Here is a 21,952-nt window from a genome sequence, read left to right as displayed (position 1 = left end):
ATCTGCAAAGTGGAGACTAAAACCGTGAGCCCCACGTGGGACAACCTGATAACCTCGCACCTATCCCAGCGCTTAGAATAGCGCTCGGTACATAGTAAGCGCTCAGATACCATCGTCGTCATTATTATTTCCGCCAGGCCGCTTCCCCACGTGGCTCGTTAAACACGTCCGTTGCCCCGGGGTTCTCTGGCCCGGGCCCCCGGAGGGGCACGAGACTCGGGTTTTTTTTTGGGGGGGGGGGGTCCCCGGGGGGAGGCGGGAGACGGTGCCGTGGCCCGGACGTCCCGGTCCGCTCTGCCCGGGCCCGACCCGGAAGGGCTCCGGCCTCCGGCCCGGTGCCAAGCCCTGAGGGCCGAACCTCCGAAGGGGCAACAGCTGGCTCCGAGAGGCTCGGACGACCCGGGGGAGGGGCGGGGAGAGATACGGCCCCCCGGGGACGTCTCCCCCGCCCCCCCCAAGGGACCCGCCTCGCCCCCGTCCCCACCCAGATTGTCCTCCACCCCCTAATCAGCTTGCAGCTGGATCCTTCAGTCTCCTTGTCCTCCTGGCATAAGGTCCCCCCTCCCAGGGCAACGCCCCCCCCCCCCCCCGAGGGGCACCGCCCCACCACCCCGGCCGATCATCCCAAGAGGGTGGTCCGGGTCCGGGGCGACCGTCTTCCCCTCGTCCCTGAACCGGCAGCTCAGCCCCCCCGGACCCTCCTGGGAAAACGGCCAAGAGGGTCGCCCGACACTCGGAGAAGCCCCCCCGCACCCGGCCACCCAAGAAGCGTCAGCGCCGTCCCGGATCCCCCCCCGGACTCCTTTATTTGCAGGGGGGAGACGGGTGGACATCTCCAGGCCGGAGCCGTCGGTCGCGGGGACGGGGACCCTAGGTTGGGGGCGCCTCGGTTCCGGGGGGGGCGGGGGGGCCCCCAAAATGGAGCCGATCCCACAGTCCCCCCCCACGCGGCCGCCTCCCCTCCGGTAATCCCAGCGGTCCCCGGAGGGGCCCGGGGAGGAAGGATCCGGACGGTGGCGGTCTCCCCTCGCGTCCGCCGTTCCGCGTCTCGCGGGGGCCCGGCCGGGCCCGCAGATCTCCCCCCCTCCGCCGGCGACGCTTCACCGGGCGCCGGCTCCCTTCTTGTGCTCCCTCATGTGGGCGGCGATCGATCCGGCGATCTCGGAACTCTTCTTGTTCTGGCCAAAGTAGTCGAGGAACTCCCCGTCCGGCCCGATGAGGTACATGATGATGGTGTGGTCCACCTGGGCACGGGCGACGCGGGGGAGAGAGCACGGGGAGGGGGGAGACGGGTGGACGGTGAGAGCCGAAAAGGGCGGGCTGGAGTTCAGGGCCAAGAGGGATGGAAGCCGGGGGCTCCGTGCATCGGACCCCCCGATCCGCTCCCACGGCAACGGAGCGCCCCCCGCCCTTTTCACGACAACCGAGAGCCCGGGACCGTTCTCACGGCAGCGAGACGCCCCCGGACCGCCTGCTCCCCGGACCGCTTCCGTGGCGACGGAGGGCGCCCCGACGGTCTCCCCAACGACCTAAGGTGCCGACTCGGACCGGGGTTGGGAGGGGAGGGCGGGCACCAGCCGACCGAGGGCTCGGCGCGGACCGGGAGGATCCTCCTCGGCCCCGGCGGGGACGCCCCGTTTCTTGAGCCCGCAGACTTGCTCGGGGACGCATCGGGGAGTCGAGACGGTCATCTCGGCGCCGGGGGGGGGGGGGGGGGTCCCGTTTGCCCCGACGAGCCTGGGGGCCGGGTGTCTCCGTGAGCCTCGGAAGCTCCCCGGCTGGTCGTCCCGGGAGCCCCCGGCCTTCCCGAGGCTCGCGGCCGCTCACCGGACACCTCTGGTCTCCCCCCTCCCGGCCGGTGCCCCCGACGATGATAATACTGATGATAACGATGGTATTTAAGTGATTACTTGGTGCCAGGCACCGGTGTGAAGCGCTGGGGCGAATGGGGATTGACGACCCGATGACCTTGTATCTCCCCCAGCGCTTAGAACAGTGCCTGGCACAGAGGCGGCGCTTAACAGATACCAGGATTATGATGATTATTACAAGCAAGTGGAGCCGGACCCGGTCCCTGTCCCACGTGGGGCTCACAGTCTCAACCCCCCCCCTTTTCCAGGTGAGGAAACTGAGGCCCAGAGAAGCGAAGTGGTACTGGTTAGGTGCTTAGCATGCGTCAGTCACCGCGTTAAGCACTGGGGTGGATCCAAGCGGATGGGTCTGAACGCTGTCCCCGTCCCACGGGATAATAATAAGAGTATCTGTTAAGCGCTTACTGTGTGCGGAGCACCGTTCTAAGCGCTGGGGGAGATACGGGGTCATCGGGTCGTCCCACGTGGGGCTCACGGTCTTCATCCCCATTTGACAGAGGAGGGAACTGAGGCTCAGAGAAGTGAAGGGGCTCGCCCGAGGTCACACAGCAGACTAGCGGCAGAGGGGGGATTAGAACCCACGACCTCCGACTCCCAAGCCTGACCTCTTCGCACTAATCCACGCCGCTTCTCCCCACGGGTTGTCCCGCAGCCGCAATCCCCATTTTCCGGGTGACGGCCCGAGGTCACGCAGCCGAGAAGTGGCGCACGTGACATTAGAACCTGTGACCTTCTGACTCCCGGGTCCCGTAACCCCCGGCCGGGGGAGAGGCTCCTCGCGCAGGTTCGACCCGGGGCTGGGGCAGGCCGACGGGCGACGTGAGGGAGGAGGCTGGGCCCGGCGGGGCGGGACCGGGCGGACTCGGTCCCCCGCCGGACCGGGATTAGCGGGAGGATTACGGCCGCTGGAGTCAGAGGAAGGCGACCAGGGAAAGCGCTCCGTAAGCTCAGGCCGGAGGGCCGGGCGGGCCGAAGTCCGGTCCGGGGACGGACGGGAGGCCCGAGCTCCAGAAGACGGGATAGTAATTCCGCATCTGTTAAGCGCTTACTACGTGCAGAGCGCTGTTCTAAGCGCTGGGGGAGATACAGGGTCATCGGGTTGTCTCACGTGAGGCTCGCGGTCTTCATCCCCACTTTACAGATGAGGGGACTGAGGCACAGAGAAGTAAAGTGACTCGCCCACAGTCACACGGCTGACAGAGCTGGGATTCGAACCCATGACCTATGGGTCCCAAGCCGGGGCTCTTTCCACTGAGCCACACTGATAAGAATAATAACGACGGCGTATGTTCAGCGCTCAATAATGGTGGTATTTAAGCGCTTACCACGTGCAGAGCACTGTTCTAAGCGCTGGGGGAGATACAGGGTGATCAGGTTGTCTCACGTGAGGCTCACAGTCTTCATCCCCATTTTCCAGATGAGGGAGGTGAGGCCCAGAGAAGTGAAGTGACTTGCCCACAGTCACACAGCTGGCCAGCGGCAGAGGGGGGATTCGAACCCATGACCTCTGACTCCCAAGCCCGGGCTCTTTCCACTGAGCCACGAAATGCCATCATTGTTATTATTGCTATGTGTCGAGGGCTGTTCTAAGTGCTGCGGGGGGGCGGGGGGGATACAAGCTAATAATAATAACGTTGGTATTTGTTAAGCGCTTACTACGTGCCAAGCACCGTTCTAAGCGCTGGAGGAGGTACAGGGTCATCGGGTTGTCCCACGTGGGGCTCCCCATCTTCATCCCCATTTGACAGATGAGGGAAGTGAGGCCCAGAGAAGTGAAGTGACTCGCCCAGAGTCACACAGCTGACAAGTGGCAGAGCGGGGATTAGAACCCGAGACCTGTGACTCCCAAGCCCGGGCTCTTGCCACTGAGCCGCGCCGCTTCTGTCGGACAGAGTTCCTGGCCCCCGTGGGGCTTAGTCTTCGTCGAAGCAGCGTGGTTCGGTGGAACGAGCCCGGGCTTGGGAGTCAGAGGTCACGGGTTCGAATCCCAGCTCTGCCACCTGTCGGCTGGGTGACGGTGGGCAGGTCCCTTCACCTCTCTGTGCCTCCGTGACCTCATCCGTAAAATGGTGATTAAGACCGAGCCTCACCCGGGACAACCCGATGACCCTGTGTCTCCCCCAGCGCTTAGAACAGCGCTCTGCACATAGTAAGCGCTTAACAAATGCCAACATTACTATTAAGGAAGCAGCGTGGCTCAGTGGAAAGAGCCCGGGCTTGGGAGTCAGAGGGCATGGGTTCGAATCCCGGCTCCGCCCCTTGTCAGCTGTGTGACCGCGGGCGAGTCGCTTCACTGCTCTGGGCCTCAGTGACCTCATCTGTCAAATGGGGATGAAGACGTGGGACCACCTGATGACCCCGTATCTCCCCCAGCGCTTAGAACGGTGCTCTGCACCTAGTGAGCGCTTAAATACCAACATTATTATGCATTTCCATTTTCCCCGCGAGGGAACCGAGGCCCAGAGAAGCGAAGCGACGTGCCCAGGATCCGCCGGCAGAGAAGCGCGACGGGAAGACGCGGCCTCCCCGGAAACCCCCCGCCCCCAGAGACCCCCCCCCCCCCCGGCGCCCGGGGGGCTCGGAGAGGCACTCACGATGTAGTCGTCGTCTTCGTCCCTGGGGCCGGGGCTGTAGTAGACTCGGAAGGCTCGGGCCACCTGGTCCACCTGCTCGGCGGCTCCCGTCAGGCCCACCAGCTTCGGGGAGAACTCTGAAGGGGGACCCCGCGCGAGACGACGAAGGGTCGGGGGTGGGGGGAGGCTTGGACGGAGGCCCCCCCCCCCGGCCCCCCAAAGAGGCAGGCTGAGGGGCCCGGCCCGCGCGAGGGAAAAGGGGGAGGCCGGAGGGAGACCTCCCGGGATGGGAGGCCGAAAATCCCTCCCGCAAGAGCGGGACGGGGTGCTCCGAGACCCCGAATCCCGGGACCCGCTCACCTCGAACGTATCTCGCCACGGCTTCTCGGGTGTCCCGCTCCGGGTCGATGGTGATGAAGAGGGGCGTCAGGTCCGGGAGAGTCGGGATGTCATCTGAAAGGAGGCTCGGGTGGGAAGGGTGGCCCCCCCACCGCGACGCCCACCCTCCGGGGCGCCGCTTGCTCCCCACGACCAGCCTGTCTTTTATTTTTTTTTTAATGGTATTTAAGCGCTTACTCTGTGTCCAACACCGTGATCCAACCTGATTATCTGGTATTTTCCCCACCGCTCAGTTCGGAGCCCGGCACTTAGTAAGCGCTTTAACAGATATCGTAGTTAAGATTACGATTATTATTGTATTTAAGCTCTAACCTCCGCAACACTAACGGTCTCCTTCCTTTTTTTAAAGAAAAAATGGTATATTTTTAGCGCTTACTCTGTGTCCAACACCGTGATCCAACCTGATTATCTGGTATTTTCCCCACCGCTCAGTTCGGAGCCCGGCACTTAGTAAGCGCTTTAACAGATATCGTAGTTAAGATTACGATTATTATTGTGTTCAAGCTCTAACCTCCGCAACACTAACGGTCTCCTTCCTTTTTTTAAAGAAAAAATGGTATATTTTTAGCGCTTACTCTGTGTCCAACACCGTGATCCAACCTGATTATCTGGTATTTTCCCCACCGCTCAGTTCGGAGCCCGGCACTTAGTAAGCGCTTTAACAGATATCGTAGTTAAGATTACGATTATTATTGTGTTCAAGCTCTAACCTCCGCAGCACTAACGGTTTCCATCCTTTACTAAAAAATGGTATTTTTTTAAACGCTTACTCTGTGTCCAACACTGTTATCCAACCTGATTGTCTTGTATTTTCCCCACCACACAGTTCAGAGCCCGGCACTCAGTAAGCGCTTTAACAGATATCATAGTTGAGATTATGATTATTATTGTGTTCAAGCGCTAACCTCCGCAGCACTAAAGGTTTCCCTCCTTAATTTTTTTAAAAAATGGGGTTTCCGTCCTGAATTTAAAAAAAAAAAAAATGGTATTTTTTAAGCGCTTACTCTGTGTCGAACACTGTTTTTCAACCTGATTATCTGATATTTTCCCCACCGCTTAGTGGAGAGCCCAGCACTTAGTAAGCGCTTTAACAGATATCATAGTTAAGATCATGATTATTATTGTATTCAGGCTCTAATCTCCGCACCACTAACGGTTTCCTTCCTTTATTTAAAAGAATTTTCATTTATTTTTAAAAAAGGTATTTTTTAAGCGCTTACTCTGTGTCGAACACCGTTATCCAACCTGATTATCTGGTATTTTCCCCACCGCTTAGTTCGGAGCCCGGCACTTAGTAAGCGCTTTAACAGATATCATAGTTAAGATAATGATTATTATTGTGTTCAAGCTCTAATCTCCGCAGCGCTAACGGTTTCCTTCCTTTCTTGAAGAAAAAAATGATATTTAAGCACTTACTCTGTGTCGAACACTGTTATCCAACCTGATTGTCTTGTATTTTCCCCACCACATAGTTCAGAGCCCAGCACTTAGTAAGCGCCTTAACAGATACCATAGTTAAGATTATGATTATTATTGTAGTTAAGCTCTAACTTCCACAGCACTAACAGTTTCCTTCCTTTTTTTAAAGAAAAAATGGTATTTTTTAAAGCGCTTACTGTGTCCAATGGTGTTTTCCAACCTGATTATCTGGTATTGTCCCCACCGCTTAGTTGAGAGCCCAGCACTTAGTAAGCGCTTTAACAGATATCGTAGTTAAGATGATGATGATTATTGTATTCAAGGTCTAACCTCCGCACCACTAACGGTTCCTTCCTTTAGTTAAAAAAAAGTATTTATTTTTAAAAAAGGTATTTTTTTAAGCGCTTACTCTGTGTCGAACACTGTTATCCAACCTGATTATCTGGTATTTTCCCCACCGCTTAGTTCAGAGCCCGGCACTTACTAAGCGCTTTAACAAATACCACAATTACAATTATCTATGATTTTATTTATCTATTTTGATGCCATTGATGCCTGCCTATTGTTTTGTTTTTGTTTTGTTCTCTGTCTCCTCGGCTTCTAGACCGTGAGCCCGATGTTGGGCAGGGACTGTCCTTATCTGTCGCCAAATTCTACTTTCCAAGCGTTTAGAACAGTGCTCCGCACACAGTAAGCGCTCAATAAATAGCATTGAATGAACATCATGTTCCCGCTCTTACCTTGGCAGCAAGTTTTCCTCCCTTTTTTTTTAAAAAAAAAAAAAGGTATTTAAGCGCTCGCCGTGCGTCAAGCGCTGTTTCCTTTTTCTAATGGTATTTAAACGGTTACTTTGTGTCAAACGCCGTTATCCAATCTGATTATCTTGCATCTACCCCGGCGCTCAGTACAGCACCTGACACGTAGTAAGCACTTAATTACTATCACAATTATAATTATTATTATTCTGTTGACGCGCTAACCTCAGCAGCACTAAAGGTTTCTTTCCTTTTTTTTTTAAAAAAAAAAAAGGTATTTATTTCGCCCTTACTGTGTCTCAAACACGGTTAATCGGTGGAAAGAGGACGGGCTGTGGAGTCAGAGGTCACGGGTTCGAATCCCAGCTCTGCCACTGGTCAGCTGTGTGACTGTGGGCGAGTCACTTCACTTCTCTGGGCCTCAGTTACTTCATGTGGAAAATGGGGATTAAGACCGTGAGCCCCACGTGGGACGACCTGATTCCCCTGTGTCCACCCCAGCGCTTAGAACAGTGCTCTGCACATAGTAAGCGCTTAACAAATACCAACGTTGTTATTATCTGATTCTCTTGCACCTACCCCAGCGCTTAGTATAGTGTCTGGCACATAGTAAGCCCTTAAAAAATAGCACAATTATGAAGATGATGATTGTATTGGAGTTCTAACCTCAACTGTTTCCTTCCCCCCCCCCTTTTTTTTTATGGGGTTCGTTAGGCGCTTACTATGCGTCAAACACTGTTCTAAGCACGAGGGGAAGTTGAGAAGCAGCCTGGCCTAGTGGCAAGACCCCGGGCCTGGGAGTCAGAAGGTCATGGGTTCTAATCCCGGCCCCGCCACTGGTCAGCTGTGTGACCTTGGGCAAGTCACTGAACTTCTCTGGGCCTCATCTGGAAAATGGGAATGAAGACGGGGAGCCCCAGGTGGGACAACCTGATTAGCTTCTATCTACCCCGGCGCTTAGAAGAGTGCTTGGCACATAGGAAGCGCTTAAATGCCAACGTTATTATTATTATTATTATGAGTTAATTAGGTTGTGGCCAGTCCCACGTGGGGCTCGGTCTAAGGAGAAGGGGGGGGACAACGACAGGTATTTAATCCCCATTTTACAGTTGAGGGAACTGAGGCCCCCGAGAAGTGAAGTGACTTGCCCAAGGTCACACAGCAGACAAGTGGCGGAGAAGGGATTAGAACCCACGTCCGTCTGCCTCGCGGGCCCAAGCTCTAGGCACCAGGCCACGCTTCTTCTTCCTTTTTTTTTTTTATGGCATTTCATTCAGACATTCCGTCGTATTTATTGAGCGCCTCCTGTGTGCAGAGCACTGTACTGAGCGCTTGGAATGTACGGTTGGGCAACAGATAGAGACCATGCCTGCCCAACAACGGGCTCGCAGTCTAAAAGGGGGTCAGACGGCAAAACGAGTGCATTTATTAAGTACTTTACTGTGTGCCGGGCACTGTAACAATAATAATAATAATAATAATAATAATTATAGTATTTAAGCGCTTACTACGGGCCGAGCACCGTTCTGAGCGCTGGGGCAGATACAAGGTCATCAGGTTGTCCCACGTGGGGCTCCCGGTCTTCATCCCCGTTTGTACAGATGAGGTCGCCGGGGCCCAGAGAAGGGAAGTGGCTTGCCCAAGGTCACCCAGCTGACCAGTGGCGGAGCGGGGATTCGAACCCACGGCCCCTGATTCCCCAGCCCGGGCTCTTTCCACTGAGCCACGACCGTCCTAAGCGTTGGACACGGTCCCTGTCCCGCCTGGGGCTCTCAGTCTTCCTCCCTATTTTACAGCCGAGGGAAGAGGCCCAGAGAGAAGTGACTTGCCTAAGGTCACTCAGCAGACAAGTGGCGGGGCCAGGATTAGAACCCAGGTCTTCGGGACTCCCGGACCCCGGCTCTACCCACTGGGCCACCCTGCTTCCTAATCTCTCTGTTCCCCCCAGCCCCCTTCCGCTCCCACAGAGTAGATCGTAGACTCTAGACCCTCGTGGGCCGGGAACGTGTCCGTATTGATGGTTCTACTGGACTCTCCCAAGCGCTCGGGACAGCGCTTGGCGCCGAGGGAGCGCTCGGCACATCCGACTGAACGAATGTGGATGAAGGCAAGTAATAATCGTGCTGGTATCGAAGCGCTTCCTAGGTGCACAGCACTGTTCTAAGCGCTGGGGGGACAGAAGGTCACCAGGTTGTCCCCCGGGGGGGCTCCCGGTCTTCATCCCCATTTGATACGCGGGGGAACCGAGGCCCAGAGAAGAAGAAGAAGAAGAATGTTGGTATCTGTTAAGCGCCTACTATGCGCAAAGCACTGTTCTAAGCGCTGGGGGGGGATACAAGGTGATGAGGCTGTCCCCCGGGGGGCTCCCAGTCTTCATCCCCGTTTTACAGAGGAGGTCACTGAGGCCCAGTGAAGTGACTTGCTCCAGCTGACAAGCGGCGGAGCGGCGATTCGAACCCACGACCTGCGACTCCCAAGCCCGGGCTCTTCCCCCGAGCCGCGCTGCTTCCCCGAAGCGGAGAAGCGAGGCGGGCGGCCCCACGGCGGCCAAGGGGCGGAGCGGGGATTAGAACCCGGGACCTCTGAGTCCCCGGGCCGGGCTCCGGCCACCGAGCCGCGCTGCTTCTCTTAGAGTGGCCGCCGCGAGGGGCCTTACCGATCTCGTCCACCACCTGGATCATCTTCTCCAGTTCCTCGGGGCAGACGTCGGGGCAGTGCGTGAAGCCGAAGTAGATGAGGACCCAGCGGCCCAGGTAGTCGCGATCGGTCCGGGGCTGGCCGTGGTGGTCCACCAGGGAGAAGGGCCCACCCAGCAGCGGCTTCCCCAGCGAACGCTTCCGCTCCTTCTCCAGCTCTAGAACACAGCACCCCGGAGGCTCGGTGCCCTGGGCCCCCCTCGCCGCCCCCGACCACCGAGGGACCGGTCCCTCCCGTCGGTAATGACGATAACGTTGGTATTCAAGCGCTTCCTAGGTGCCGAGCGCCGTTCTGAGCGCCGGGGGAGATACGGGGTCATCGGGGGGTCCCCGTCTTCGGCCCCATTTGACAGAGGAGGGAACTGAGGCACGGAGGCGCGAAGTGACTTGCCCACGGTCACCCGGCCGACCGGGGCAGAGCCGGGCTGCTAAAAGCGCGCAGCGATAGTGACGACGTTGGTATCTGTTGAGCGCTTACTGTGGGCCGAGCACCGTTCTGAGCGCTGGGGGTGATACGGGGTCATCAGGTCGTCCCACGTGGGGCTCACCGCCTTCATCCCCATTTTATAGATGAGGGAACCGAGGCACCGAGAAGTCAAGTGACTGGCCCAGAGTCAGCCAGCTGACAAGTGGCGGAGCCGGGATTAGAACCCACGACCTCTGACTCCTAAGCCCGCGCTCCCTCCACTGACCCGCGCTGCTTTACATACCTACGTACGTAGACACACACACATACATATTTATACATGCATATATGTATATATACATACACATTTACAGTGTGTATTCATATAGAGTATGTGTATATATGTGTGCATATATCTATATCTATATAGAGATAGATCTATAGACCTATATATAGATCTATATAGTAGATATAATAATCTTGGTATTTGTTAAGCGCTTACTCTGTGCAAAGCACTCTTCTAAGCCCTGGGGTGATACAAAGTGATCACGTTGTCCCTCATGGGGCTCACAGTCTTCATCCCCATTTTACAGATGAGGTCACTGAGGCCCAGAGAAGTTAAGTGACTATATGGATCTATCTATAGATCTATATGTAGATATAGATAGATCTATCTATATCTATCCGTATATCTATAGACATATCGATAGATGTATCTATATAGTGTATATCTATAGATAGATCTGTATCGCGCATATATATCTATAGATACATCTATAGATATATAGTGTATGTCTATAGACACATCTATATAGTGCATATATCTATAGATGTATATGCGCGATACAGATATATCTATAGATATATGCACTGTATAGATGCGTCTATAGATAGAGACACTATAGATGTACAGATATACACACTGTATATATAGGGCATGTATATCTATAGATATAGTGTGTGTGTGTGTGTAAACAGATATAGATATATATGCACTAAATAGATGTATGTGCACTATATATCTATAGACATATCTATAGATCTATATACACTATAGATGCACGCACTATAGATCTATGGGTATATGCACACTGTAGATCTATAGAGATATATGCACTATAGATCTATAGATATGTACACACTATAGATCTATAGATATATACCCTGTAGATCTATAGATATATCTATAGATATAGGATGTATATATATAGCACTGGGGTGGGGGGAGGGGGAACAGGCTAATGGGGTGTCCCGCGGGGGGCTGGCAGGCCTAATTCCCCGTTTTACAGAGGGGGGACCCCCGAGGAGCAGAGGGACCGGCCCGAGGCCCCGCGGCAGACGGGCGCGGGAGCCGGGATGGGAACCCAGGCCCCGGGAGCGGCCGGGCCACGCCGCTCCTCCCGGTCGACGCCGGCCGAGCCGCTCCTCTCCGCCCCCCGCCTCCCGGCTGGGCCGAGGGGGGGCCGGACGCAGACGAGGGAGGGTTTCCGAAGGGATCCCGGCAGAGCGGGAGCGGCTGGGGGCAGGGGTGAGTCGCTCACCCTTCTTGTCTGCTGTGTGACTTTGGGCAGGTCGCTTTACTTCTCTGTGCCTCAGTTCCCTCATCTGTCAAATGGGGATTCGATCTGTGAGCCCCACGTGGGACAACCCGATCACCTTGTATCCCCTTAGCGCTTAGGACGGTGCTTCGCGCACAGTAAGCGCTCAACAAACGCCATCACTGTTGCTGTTGTTCTCCTCCTCCGTCTTTCCACCGATTATTCCTCCTCCCCTTAGCTGTGTGACTGTGGGCGAGTCACTTGCCTGCTCTGTGCCTCGGTTCCCTCACCTGGAAGATGGGGATGAAGACTGTGAACCTCCCGGGGGACAACCCGATGACCCCGTATCTCCCCCAGCGCTTAGAACGGTGCACATAGTAAGCGCTTAACCAATACCAACATTATCATTTACAACTCCTATAGAGCCAGGGACGGGGGTGGAGATGTGGGGAAAAATGGGATTTTCTCCCTTCCCTTTCTTTATCCAACGTCTCCCCCCCCCTCCTCTCTCCAACTGTCTCTTCCTCGGCCTCTCCCCGGCCGGCCCTGCTCCTCCCTGTCCCCCCGGTCACCTCCCGTCCCCCGTCCCCACCCCGTTCCCGCCGATATCTCCCCCTCCCCGCGGCCACGACGTCGACGACTTGCTCCCGTCGCGCCGGGCGGGGACCGGCGGAGAGGCCGCGAGCTGTCCCTCCGGAGACAGAGGCCAGCGGGGACCTCGGACGTACTTTCCGTCTTCTCTCTCTTGAAATACTTCATCCCAGCCAGCAGCGCTCCCCCGACGGCAAACGTCAAGGCCAAAGACTTCCAGGACACGGGCTGGAAGGGCGGAGGACGCAAGGGTCAGAGGGTAGACCGGCCCGGGGAGAGGTGGACGGCGGTCCGGCCCGGGCACCGGGCCGCGGCCGAGTTCCAGCCGCTCGCTGAGCGTCCGAGGAGAGCAGATCAATCGATCTGTGGTATTTATTGAGCACTTAGGTGGGGAAAAAGGGGATCGTCTGGGAAAAACGGGATGCTCTCCCTTCCCCCGTCTGTATCCAACTTGAACTCACGGCCGCGTTCAAGCCGCTCACTGAGCCTCCGCGGAGAGCGAATCAATAATAATAATAATGTTGGTATCTGTTAAGCGCTCACTACGTGCAGAGCGCCGTTCTAAGCGCTGGGGGAGACACAAGGGAATCGGGTCGTCCCACGTGGGGCTCTCGGTCTTAATCCCCATTTGACAGATGAGGTCACTGAGGCACCGAGAAGTGAAGTGACCCGCCCAAAGTCACACAGCTGACAAATGGCCGAGCGGGGGTTTGAACCCATGACCTCTGACTCCAAAGCCCGGGCTCTTTCCACTGAGCCAAACATACATATATATATATGTACATACACACTATATATGTGTACATACGTATGTGTGTGTGTATGTGTGTGTATATTGATCGCTTATTATGTGGGAAAAATGGGATGTGTATATATATATGTGTGTGTACATAAACACTCTATATGTATATCTATGTATGTGTGTACACACACACATATGTACATGCATATATACATATGTATATGACATGCATATATGCATATATATCTCTATATGTATATGTGTATGTGTGTGTGTATATGTGTGTGTGTATATGTATGTGTGTATATATATATATATATATATATATATATATATATATATATATATATATATGTGTGTGTGTGTGTGTGTCTATGTGTATATATATGTGTGTGTATATGTATATATGTATCTGTATATATGTATGTGTGTGTATATGTATAGATGTATGTGTATGTGTGTTTGTGTGTATATATATATGTATGTGTGTACATGTGTATATGTATGTGTGTATATGTGTATATATATGTGTGTGTGTGTACACTGTATATAAGCATGTATATATGCATATGTGCATGTATAGATCTGTATACATGTGCGTATACGTATGTATGTGTGTAAAGCAGCATGGCTCAGTGGAAAGAGTGCCGGTTTAAGAGTCAGGGGTTAGGGGTTCTAATCCCAGCTCCACCAGCTGTCAGCCGTGTGACTTTGGGCCAGTCACTTCACTTTTCTGTGCCTCAGTTCCCTCGTCTGTAAAATGGGGAGGAAGACGGCGAGCCCCGCGTGGGACAACCGGATGACCTGGTATCCTCCCCGGCGCGGAGACGAGTGCTTTGCGCACAGCAAGCGCTTCACAAATGCCATCGTTATTATTCTCAGTCCCGCAGTGACCTCATCTGGAAAACGGGGATGAAGACCGGGAGCCTCCCGTGGGACCACCCGATGACCCCGTATCTCCCCCAGCGCGTAGAACGGCGCTCGGCACGTAGTAAGCGCTTAACAGATACCCACGTGATGATGATGATGATGTATATAGGTGTATATTTTGTATGTATATAGGTGCAGGTAGATACGTGTTATTTATGTACATCTACAGCCCCGGCAGGGGGGCGGGCGGCGGGCGTCTCCTTACCCCGGGCTTGGAGGGGCGGTGCGGCCCTGGGCGCCGAGGGAGGCAGGGGCAGGGCGGTGGCCAGGAAGCGCCGGCTAGGCGGGCGTCCAGAACAGAGTCGCCGGTGGCGGCGGGGCTCCAGGACGGCGGGCGGCCGGGTGGTCCGGGGCTGGGCACAGAGGGGAAACCGGTTTAGCAGTCGTTCGCAAGGGGAAGGAGCGGGAAGCCGGGGCCGTCCGCCCTCCTCGCCCCCCAAACCCGCCCATCGGTTACTAATGATGTATTTGTTAAGCGCTTACTCTGGGCCAGGCACTGTTCTAAGCACCGGGGGGATACAAGGGGATCTGGTTGTCCCCCGTGGGGCTCACGGTTTTCATCCCCATCTGACGGATGAGGGAACTGAGGCCCAGAGGAGGGGAGCGACTGGCCCAAAGTCACACAGCTGGCACGGGGCGGAGCGGGGACTAGAACCCAGGACCTCTGACTCCCAAGCTCTGGCCACTGAGCCGCGCCGCTTCTCCACGAGCGCGTCGCGGGGCAGGGACGGTCCCCGTTGCCGAACTGTGCGGCCCAAGCGCTCAGTCCGGTGCTCCGCGCCCAGTAAGCGCTCAATAGATACGATCGAACGGATGAATCTCCTAGGCGCTTGGAGGGGAACGGACCCCTGACCTCCGACCCCAACCCCCTGACCCCCACCCCTCTCCCTCCTGCCCCTCCTCCTCCCCCCTGCAGGAATTCTGCCCCCTCCAGAGGGGCGGCTGGGGGGCGGGGAATGGGGCAGAGGTCCCAGTGGGCTCTCCCGGGCGCTTAGTGCAGGGTTTAGCACCCAGGAAACCCGCAGGAGATGGGATTCTGAGCGGGAGGAATAAGGAGGGGGCCCGGGCCCCGCCCCCTTCCCAAGCCCCTCCCCCTTCCCTAAACCCCGCCCCTCGACCCGTGGCCCCTCCCCCCACCGACCGAGGCCCCGCCCCCATTATCCCCAAGCCCCGCCCCCTTTGAGCCCCTCCCTAAGCCCCGCCCCCTCCGCGCGAGGCCCCGCCCCTCGTCAGAGGCCCCGCCCCCTTCCGCCACAGGGTCTTGGCCCCGTCCCTTTCCCAAGCCCCTCCCCCTTCAGACCGAAGCCCCGCCTCTCCCTAGGCCCGCCCCTTCTCGGAGGCCCCGCCCCCCCTCCCTCGGGAGCCGGGCCCCCCACCCTAAGCCCCGCCCATTTCCTGAGCCCCGCCCCTCCTGGGAGGCCCCGCCCCTTCCCCCCTCATGCCTTGGCCCCGCCCCCTCCTTCCCTAAGCCCCGCCCCCATCGGAGACCCCGCCCCTTCCCCTCAGGCCTTGGCCCCGCCCCCTCTTCCCTAAGCCCCGCCCCATCGGAGACCCCGCCCCTTCCCCTCAGTCCTTGGCCCCGCCCCTCCTTCCCTAAGCCCCGCCCCATCGGAGACCCCGCCCCTTCCCCTCAGGTCTTGGCCCCGCCCCTCTTCCCTAAGCCCCGCCCCATCGGAGACCCCGCCCCTTCCCCTCAGTCCTTGGCCCCGCCCCTCCTTCCCTAAGCCCCGCCCCATCGGAGACCCCGCCCCTTCCCCTCAGGCCTTGGCCCCGCCCCCTCCTTCCCTAAGCCCCGCCCCCATCGGAGACCCCGCCCCTTCCCCCTCAGGCCTTGGCCCCGCCCCCTCCTTCCCTAGGCCCCGCCCCCTCGGAGGCCCCGCCCCTTGTCCCTCAGGCGACGGTCACTCCTTCCTTAAGCCCCGCCCCCTTCTCCTTCCCGTCAGTCACTGGCCCCGCCCCGTCTAAGCTCCGCCCCTCCTGGGAAGCCCCGCCCCGCTGTCCGTCAACCCATGGCCCCGCCCCCTCGGACACCCCGCCCCTTCCTTCCCTGGGCCCCGCCCCTCTCGGGAAGCCCCGCCCCCGCGTCCCCCAGATCGTGGCCCCGCCCCCTCCTTCCCTTAGCCCCGCCCCTCCACGGAAGCCCCGCCCCTTCGTCCCTCAGGTGACGGACACCCCTCCCTGAGCCCCGCCCCCTTCCCTCCTAGGCCTTGTCCCCGCCCTCTGCCCCCCATGTGGCGGCCCCGCCCCTTCCTGAGCCCCGCCCCCTCCTTCCCGAAGCCCCGCCCCTCGGAGGCCCCGCCCCTTCCTTCCCTCGGCCCCGCCCCCTCGGCCCTCGTGCCTCGCCGCCCCTCCTTAAGCCCCGCCCCCTCCGCCCCTAGGCCCCGCCCCCTCCGCCCCCCTCCCCCCCTCCGGATCGCGGCCCCGCCCCCTGCGCGCACCTGCCCCCGGACTCCTCCGCCTGCGGCCGGCGCGGCCCCGGCCGGACCCCGGAACCCCCGCGTCGGGCACGAGCGCGTCGGGCACGAGCGCGTCGGGCACGAGCGCGTCGGGCACGAGCGCGTCGGGCACGAGCGCGGAGCGCGCGGGGCGCAGCCGGCCCGCCGCAGCCACCCCGGCCACGCCATGGCGGCAGGGAGGCGGAGGGAGGGGCCGGCGAGAGGGGCGCCTAGCGGGGCCGCCGGGCCGCCCGGAGAGGCCGCTTCCGGTCCGCCCCCCCCCCCCCAGGGAGCCGCTCTGCCCCGCGGAGCCCGCGCTCTGTGGTTCCGCCGGAAGCCGCCGGCGTCACTTCCGGCCGAGCGGGGGAGTGGGGGGGGGAGGGGGGCGGCCCACCCGGCAGCGGCAGCGGCGGTCGGAGGAGCGGCGGTGGGTGCTTCGCGCACGCGCTCCTTCATTCATTCATTCATTCATTCATTCATTCATTCACTCACTCACTCGGGGCGTCAGTCATTCATTCATTCATTCATAGCTGTGCAAAGCACTGCACGACGCGCAGTGCCGCCGTCACTGCTATGGACTGAGCGCCCCTCCCCCCCCCCCCGCTGTCTGTCAGTACTATGGACTGAGCGCCCCCCTTCCTCCCCCCCCCCGCTCTGCATCCGTCACTGCTATGGACTGAGCGCCCCTCCCCCCCCCCGCTGTCAGTACTATGGACTGAGCGCCCCTCTCCCTCCCCCCCCCCGCTGTGCATCCGTCACTGCTATGGACTGAGCGCCCCTCCCCCCCCCCCCGCTGTCTGTCAGTGCTATGGACTGAGCGCCCCTCTCCCTCCCCCCGCTGTCCTTCAGTCAGTACTATTTACTGAGCGCCCCTCTCCCTCTCGCGCTGTCCATCATTCATTCAGTTGTATTTATGGAGCGCTCACTAGGTGCAGAGCACTGGACTAAGCGCTGGGAATGGACAAAATTCGGCTACAGGCAGAGACCATCCCCGCCCAGTGACGGGCTCACGGTCTCATCGGGGGCATCAGTCGGTACCATTTACTGAGCGCCCCTCTCCCTCCTCCCTCCCCGCCTGTCCTTCAGTCAGTCAGTACTGTCCACTGAGCGCCCCTCTCCCCCCTCCCTCCCTGTCCTTCAGTCAGTCAGTACTGTCTACTGAGCGCCCCCTCCCTCCCCCCTCCCTCCCCGCCTGTCCTTCAGTCAGTACTGTCTACTGAGCGCCCCCTCCATACCGAGGAGGGAACTGTACTGGACGACCCACCCTCCCGGCTCCCTCTGATCTCCTTCGGGGCAGGGGGAGATCCAGCCGTCTCGGTTTGGGTGGCGACCCGTCAGTGACCTTATCTCGGATGGAATAATGATAACGTCGGGATCCGTCAGGCGCTCACTACGCGCCGAGCACCGTCCTAAGCGCCGGGGGAGATCCGGGGCGATCGGGCGGTCCCCCGTGGGGCTCCCGGTCTTCGTCCCCATTTGACGGATGAGGGAACCGAGGCCCGGAGGAGCGACTGGAGAAGTGAGCGGCGCAGCCGGGATTCAAACCCACGACCGCCGAGTCCGGTAGAGGCAGCGCGGCTCGGCGGCAAGAGCCCGGGCTCCGGAGTCAGAGGTCATGAGTTCGACCCCCCCGATCAGACCGTGGGCCCGTCAAAGGGCGGGGACCGTCTCTGTCCGTCGCCGACTTGTTCGTTCCCAGCGCTCGGTCCGGTGCTCCGCCCGTAGGAAGCGCTCAATAAATGCTGTTGAATGAATGAGTACCCCAGCGCTTAGAACGGCGCTCCGCACATAGTAAGCGCTCCATAAATACTATGGAATGAACGAGTGACTCCCGGCTCTGCCCCTCGCCGGCTGGGTGACTGTGGGCGAGTCGCTTCGCTCCTCTGGGCCTCGGTGACCTCCTCTGGAAAATGGGGATGAAGACTGGGAGCCTCGCGTGGGACATCCTGCTGGCCCCGCGTCTCCCCCGGCGCTCAGAACGGTGCTCGGCACGTAGCGAGCGCTTAACGGATACCGACGTCGTCATTATTATCATCGTTATTATTAAGAGGACTCAGGGCGATGGCAGCGATGGTCCCTGCAGTGCCGAGCGAACGCAAGAGGCGATAAAAGGTGACGCGGTGGGGCCGGGGTCGGCCGGCGGGCGGCGCCGGGATTAGAACCCGCGCCCTCCGACCTCCGGGTGGGGCAGGGTCCGTCCCGCGGAGGCCTCGCCGACCGAGAGCGGGCGAGGAAACCGAGTCGCCGAGCGCCGGACCTCGGGGGTGGAAGGCGGACCCCGGGGAGGTCCTGGGTCCCAATCCCGGCTCCGCCGGCTGTGCGGCTCCGGGCGGGTCGCTCCGCCTCTCTGCGCCTCCGTCACTTCGTCTGTAAGATGGGGATTAAAACGGGGAGCCCTACGTGGGGGGGATCGCCTGGTCCCTCCCCGCGCTCAGAAGGGCGCTGTGCATAGCGTAAGCGCCTAATAGATACCGGCGTGTGTTTTTTATTTTAATCCCAGCCCCGCCGCCCGTCGGCCGTGTGACCCGCGGCAGCGCCGGCGGCGTCCCTCGAGCGCCGCCCCGGTAGGCCGGCGCCCCCCCCCCCCCGGGCGTCGCCGCCGCCCCCTCCGACGGACGAGGAGACCGGGGCCCGGCGGGCGGAGCCGGGATCGGAACCCGCGACCTCCGGCGCCGCGGCGGGCATGGCCGGCGGGTCCCAGCGGCCGGGCGAGCCCCGCTTCTCGTTCGGGGTGATCGCGGACATCCAGTACGCCGACCTGGAGGACGGCCGCGACTTCCTGGGGACGCGGCGGCGGTACTACCGGCCCAGCCTGGGGCTGCTGCGGGGGGCCGTGGCCGGCTGGAACGCGGCCCCCCGGCCCCCGCGCTTCGTCCTGCAGCTGGGCGACGCCGTCGACGGCCTCAACGCCCGGCGCCGGGCCTCGGGGCCGGCGCTGGCGCGGGTCCTGGCGGAGTTCGGCCGGCTGCGGGCCCCCGTCCACCACGCCTGGGGCAACCACGACCTCTACAACTTCAGCCGGGCCGAGCTGGCCCGCTCGGGCCTCAACAGCGGCCGGCTGGGCGACCCCGCGGGGCCCCGGCCGCCGGCCGCCCCCGCCGACGGCTACTACGCCTACCACTTCGCCCCGCTGCCCGGCTTCCGCTTCGTCCTCCTGGACGCCTACGACCTGAGCGTCCTGGGCCGGGACCCGGCCTCGCCCAGGTACCGGGAGGCCCTGCGCCTCTTGAGGGAGAAGAACCCCAACGCCGACCTCAACAGCCCCCGAGGTGGGCGGCCCCCATCCCCCCCGCCGCGTCTCCCCCGATTAATAACGTCGGTATCCGTGAAGCGCTCGCCGGGTGCCGAGCGCCGTTCTAAGCGCCGGGGCAGACACCGGGGGCGGGGGGGGGGGATCGGGTCGTCGTCGTCGTCGTCCCCCCCGTGGAAGATCCCCATTTTCCAGATGAGGGAACCGAGGCCCGGAGAAGCGAAGGGACCCGCCCGCGGTCACCCGGCTGACGCGGGGCGGAGCCGGGATTCGAACCCGTGAGCCCGGGCTCTTTCCGCCGCGCCACGCTGCTCCTCGGCCCATCAGACGGCGGGGACCGTCCCTATCCGTCGCCGACGCGTTCGTGCCCGGGCGCGCGGTGCGGCGCTCTGCGCGTAGTAAGCGCTCGACGGATCCCGTTGAATGAGTGAACGAAGGAGCGAGCGCTCCGGAAATACCGTCCGACGAACGGATGCCCTGCGCGTAGTAAGCGTCTGAGTGGGGACGGGGGCCGTGAGCCCCGACTGGGACGGCCCGATGACGACCCCAGTGCTCGGCGTACAGTGAGCGCTTAACGGGTACCTCGTTATCGTCGCCGTCGTCTCCCCCCCGGCGGTCGGAACAGCGCCGGGGACTTAGCGAGCGCTTAACAAATACCGGCGGCGGCGTTAGTGCTAATAACGCGGGAGCGGCGCGGGTGGAGAGGAAAGGGCGGATCGCAGCGCCGTCGCGCCGACGGGATTTAGCGTCGGGCGACGGCCGAGGAAACGGAAGCAGAAGCAGCGCGGCCCGGTGGAAAGAGCCCGGGCTTCGGAGGCGGGGGGCGGGCGGGGGGGGGGGTCACGAGTTCGAATCGCGGCTCTGCCACGCGACAGCCGTGTGACCGCGGGCGGGTCGCTTCGCCTCTCCGGGCCTCGGGTCCCTCATCTGTCAAATGGGGATGAAGACCGGGAGCCCCACGCGGGACGACCCGACTCCCCCGTGTCTCCCCCAGCGCTTAACAGCTACCACCCTCGTTATGATATTTATATTATATTAATAACGACAGTAAGCCCGGCGAGGCGAGCGGCCCGGGGTCGCCCGTCCGGCTTGCGTGGCCGGGAGTTCCCGACCGCCCGCCCCGACCTGTGCTTTCCAGGCCTCCCCGAGCCCCAGTTCGTCCAGTTCAACGGAGGATTCAGCCGGGACCAGCTGGCCTGGTTCGACGACGTCCTGACGTTCTCGGACTCGAACGGCGAGAAGGTGGTGGTGGCGGGTAGGTCTCCGGGCCCCGGACCGGGGGATCCCCGACGGCTCCGTCCCGCCCGGGGCCCTCCGTTCGGTCGGTCGCCGTCCCCCGGGGTGGGGAGGGGGGGGGATCCCCTCCCCGGCCCCCAGCGTCCTCTTCCTCCCCCCCGCGCAGGCCACCTGCCCATCCACCCCGACTCCTGCGACGGCGTCTGCCTGGCCTGGAACTACGCGGAGGCCCTGGCGGTCATCCACTCGCACCGGTGCGTTGGTCTGCGTCCTGTCGGGCCACGACGCACGACGGCGGGTACTGCGTGGACGCCCACGGGGTGCACCACGTCTCCCTGGAGGGCGTCATCGAGACGGCCCCCGACGGCCAGGCCTTCGGCTCGGTGCACGTCTATCCCGAGGGGATGCTGTTGGAGGGGCGGGGCCGGGTGACCAGCCGCGAGATGCCTTTCCCCCGACGCTGACCCTCCTCCCCCTCGGGCCCGGCGGTCGGTCCGTCGGGAGGCGGCCGGGGCCCGGGGCGGTGCCCCGCGCGCTTTAGCCCGCCCGGCCGATCGAGCCGGGCTGGAATCCGTTGGTCGGGCTGGACGGGGCCCATCGAACCCGCCTTTCGGGAGGGATGTGACCTCCCGGGCATTTGGGAAGCGGAGAGGGGAACCTCCCTTTCGGGCGAAGGCGACCGTCTTGATTATCCCGGCGCCTCCCCGTCGGGCGGGAACGGACCCGGGCGTTACTCACGCAGGGCACGGCGCCCTGCCTCCCACCCCCGAACGCCTCTCACCCGGGAGGGATCGGCGAAGCGCCCGGCGAGGCCCTCGCCCGTCGCACGGTCCCTCGGTGAGCTGTTCCCGGAGACGGAGCGGGCGTCCCGCGCCGCGGCCTCCGCCCCCTCCTCCCGTTCCCGGCCGCCCCGGCGCGTCCGCGCCTCCGGGTTCCGCTCGGCCGGCGCGGGCGCTCACCGGACGGCGTTTCCGACCCCGGGGCGGCGGGTGCCGTGGTGGACGCCGAAACGGGAGGCGGCCGGGCCGGTGGCGTCCCCTCTCCGGCCCTCGGCTTCCCCAGCTGGAGAGCGGGGAGACGTTACCGACGATAATAAAGTTATTAGCGTGAT

At 60.8% G+C, this 21,952-nt stretch overlaps 2 protein-coding genes across 2 annotated transcripts; one reads left to right on the top strand and one right to left on the bottom strand.

Annotated features, from left to right (window-relative positions):
• Positions 1 to 780: 780 nt before the first annotated feature.
• On the bottom strand, positions 781 to 16,561 carry LOC100085276 (protein SCO1 homolog, mitochondrial). The gene is made up of 6 exons (XM_039915135.1): positions 16,359 to 16,561; positions 12,386 to 12,476; positions 9,674 to 9,871; positions 4,805 to 4,897; positions 4,466 to 4,581; positions 781 to 1,244 (listed from the first exon to the last, which is right to left on the bottom strand). The coding sequence occupies exons 1-6, from the start codon at positions 16,542 to 16,544 to the stop codon at positions 1,101 to 1,103; spliced, it is 828 nt and encodes a 275-aa protein (XP_039771069.1). The 5' UTR covers positions 16,545 to 16,561; the 3' UTR covers positions 781 to 1,100.
• A 2,421-nt stretch (positions 16,562 to 18,982) lies between these two features.
• On the top strand, positions 18,983 to 21,952 carry ADPRM (ADP-ribose/CDP-alcohol diphosphatase, manganese dependent). The gene is given in 5 exon segments (XM_029048811.2): positions 18,983 to 19,624; positions 20,744 to 20,860; positions 21,008 to 21,102; positions 21,104 to 21,124; positions 21,126 to 21,952. Coding segments are annotated over 5 exon segments (999 nt in total). The 5' UTR covers positions 18,983 to 19,038; the 3' UTR covers positions 21,306 to 21,952.

This window comes from Ornithorhynchus anatinus, chromosome 21 (genome assembly GCF_004115215.2).
Source record: "Ornithorhynchus anatinus isolate Pmale09 chromosome 21, mOrnAna1.pri.v4, whole genome shotgun sequence".
Taxonomy (NCBI): domain Eukaryota; kingdom Metazoa; phylum Chordata; class Mammalia; order Monotremata; family Ornithorhynchidae; genus Ornithorhynchus; species Ornithorhynchus anatinus.
This window is presented reverse-complemented; position numbering and strand designations above follow the sequence as displayed.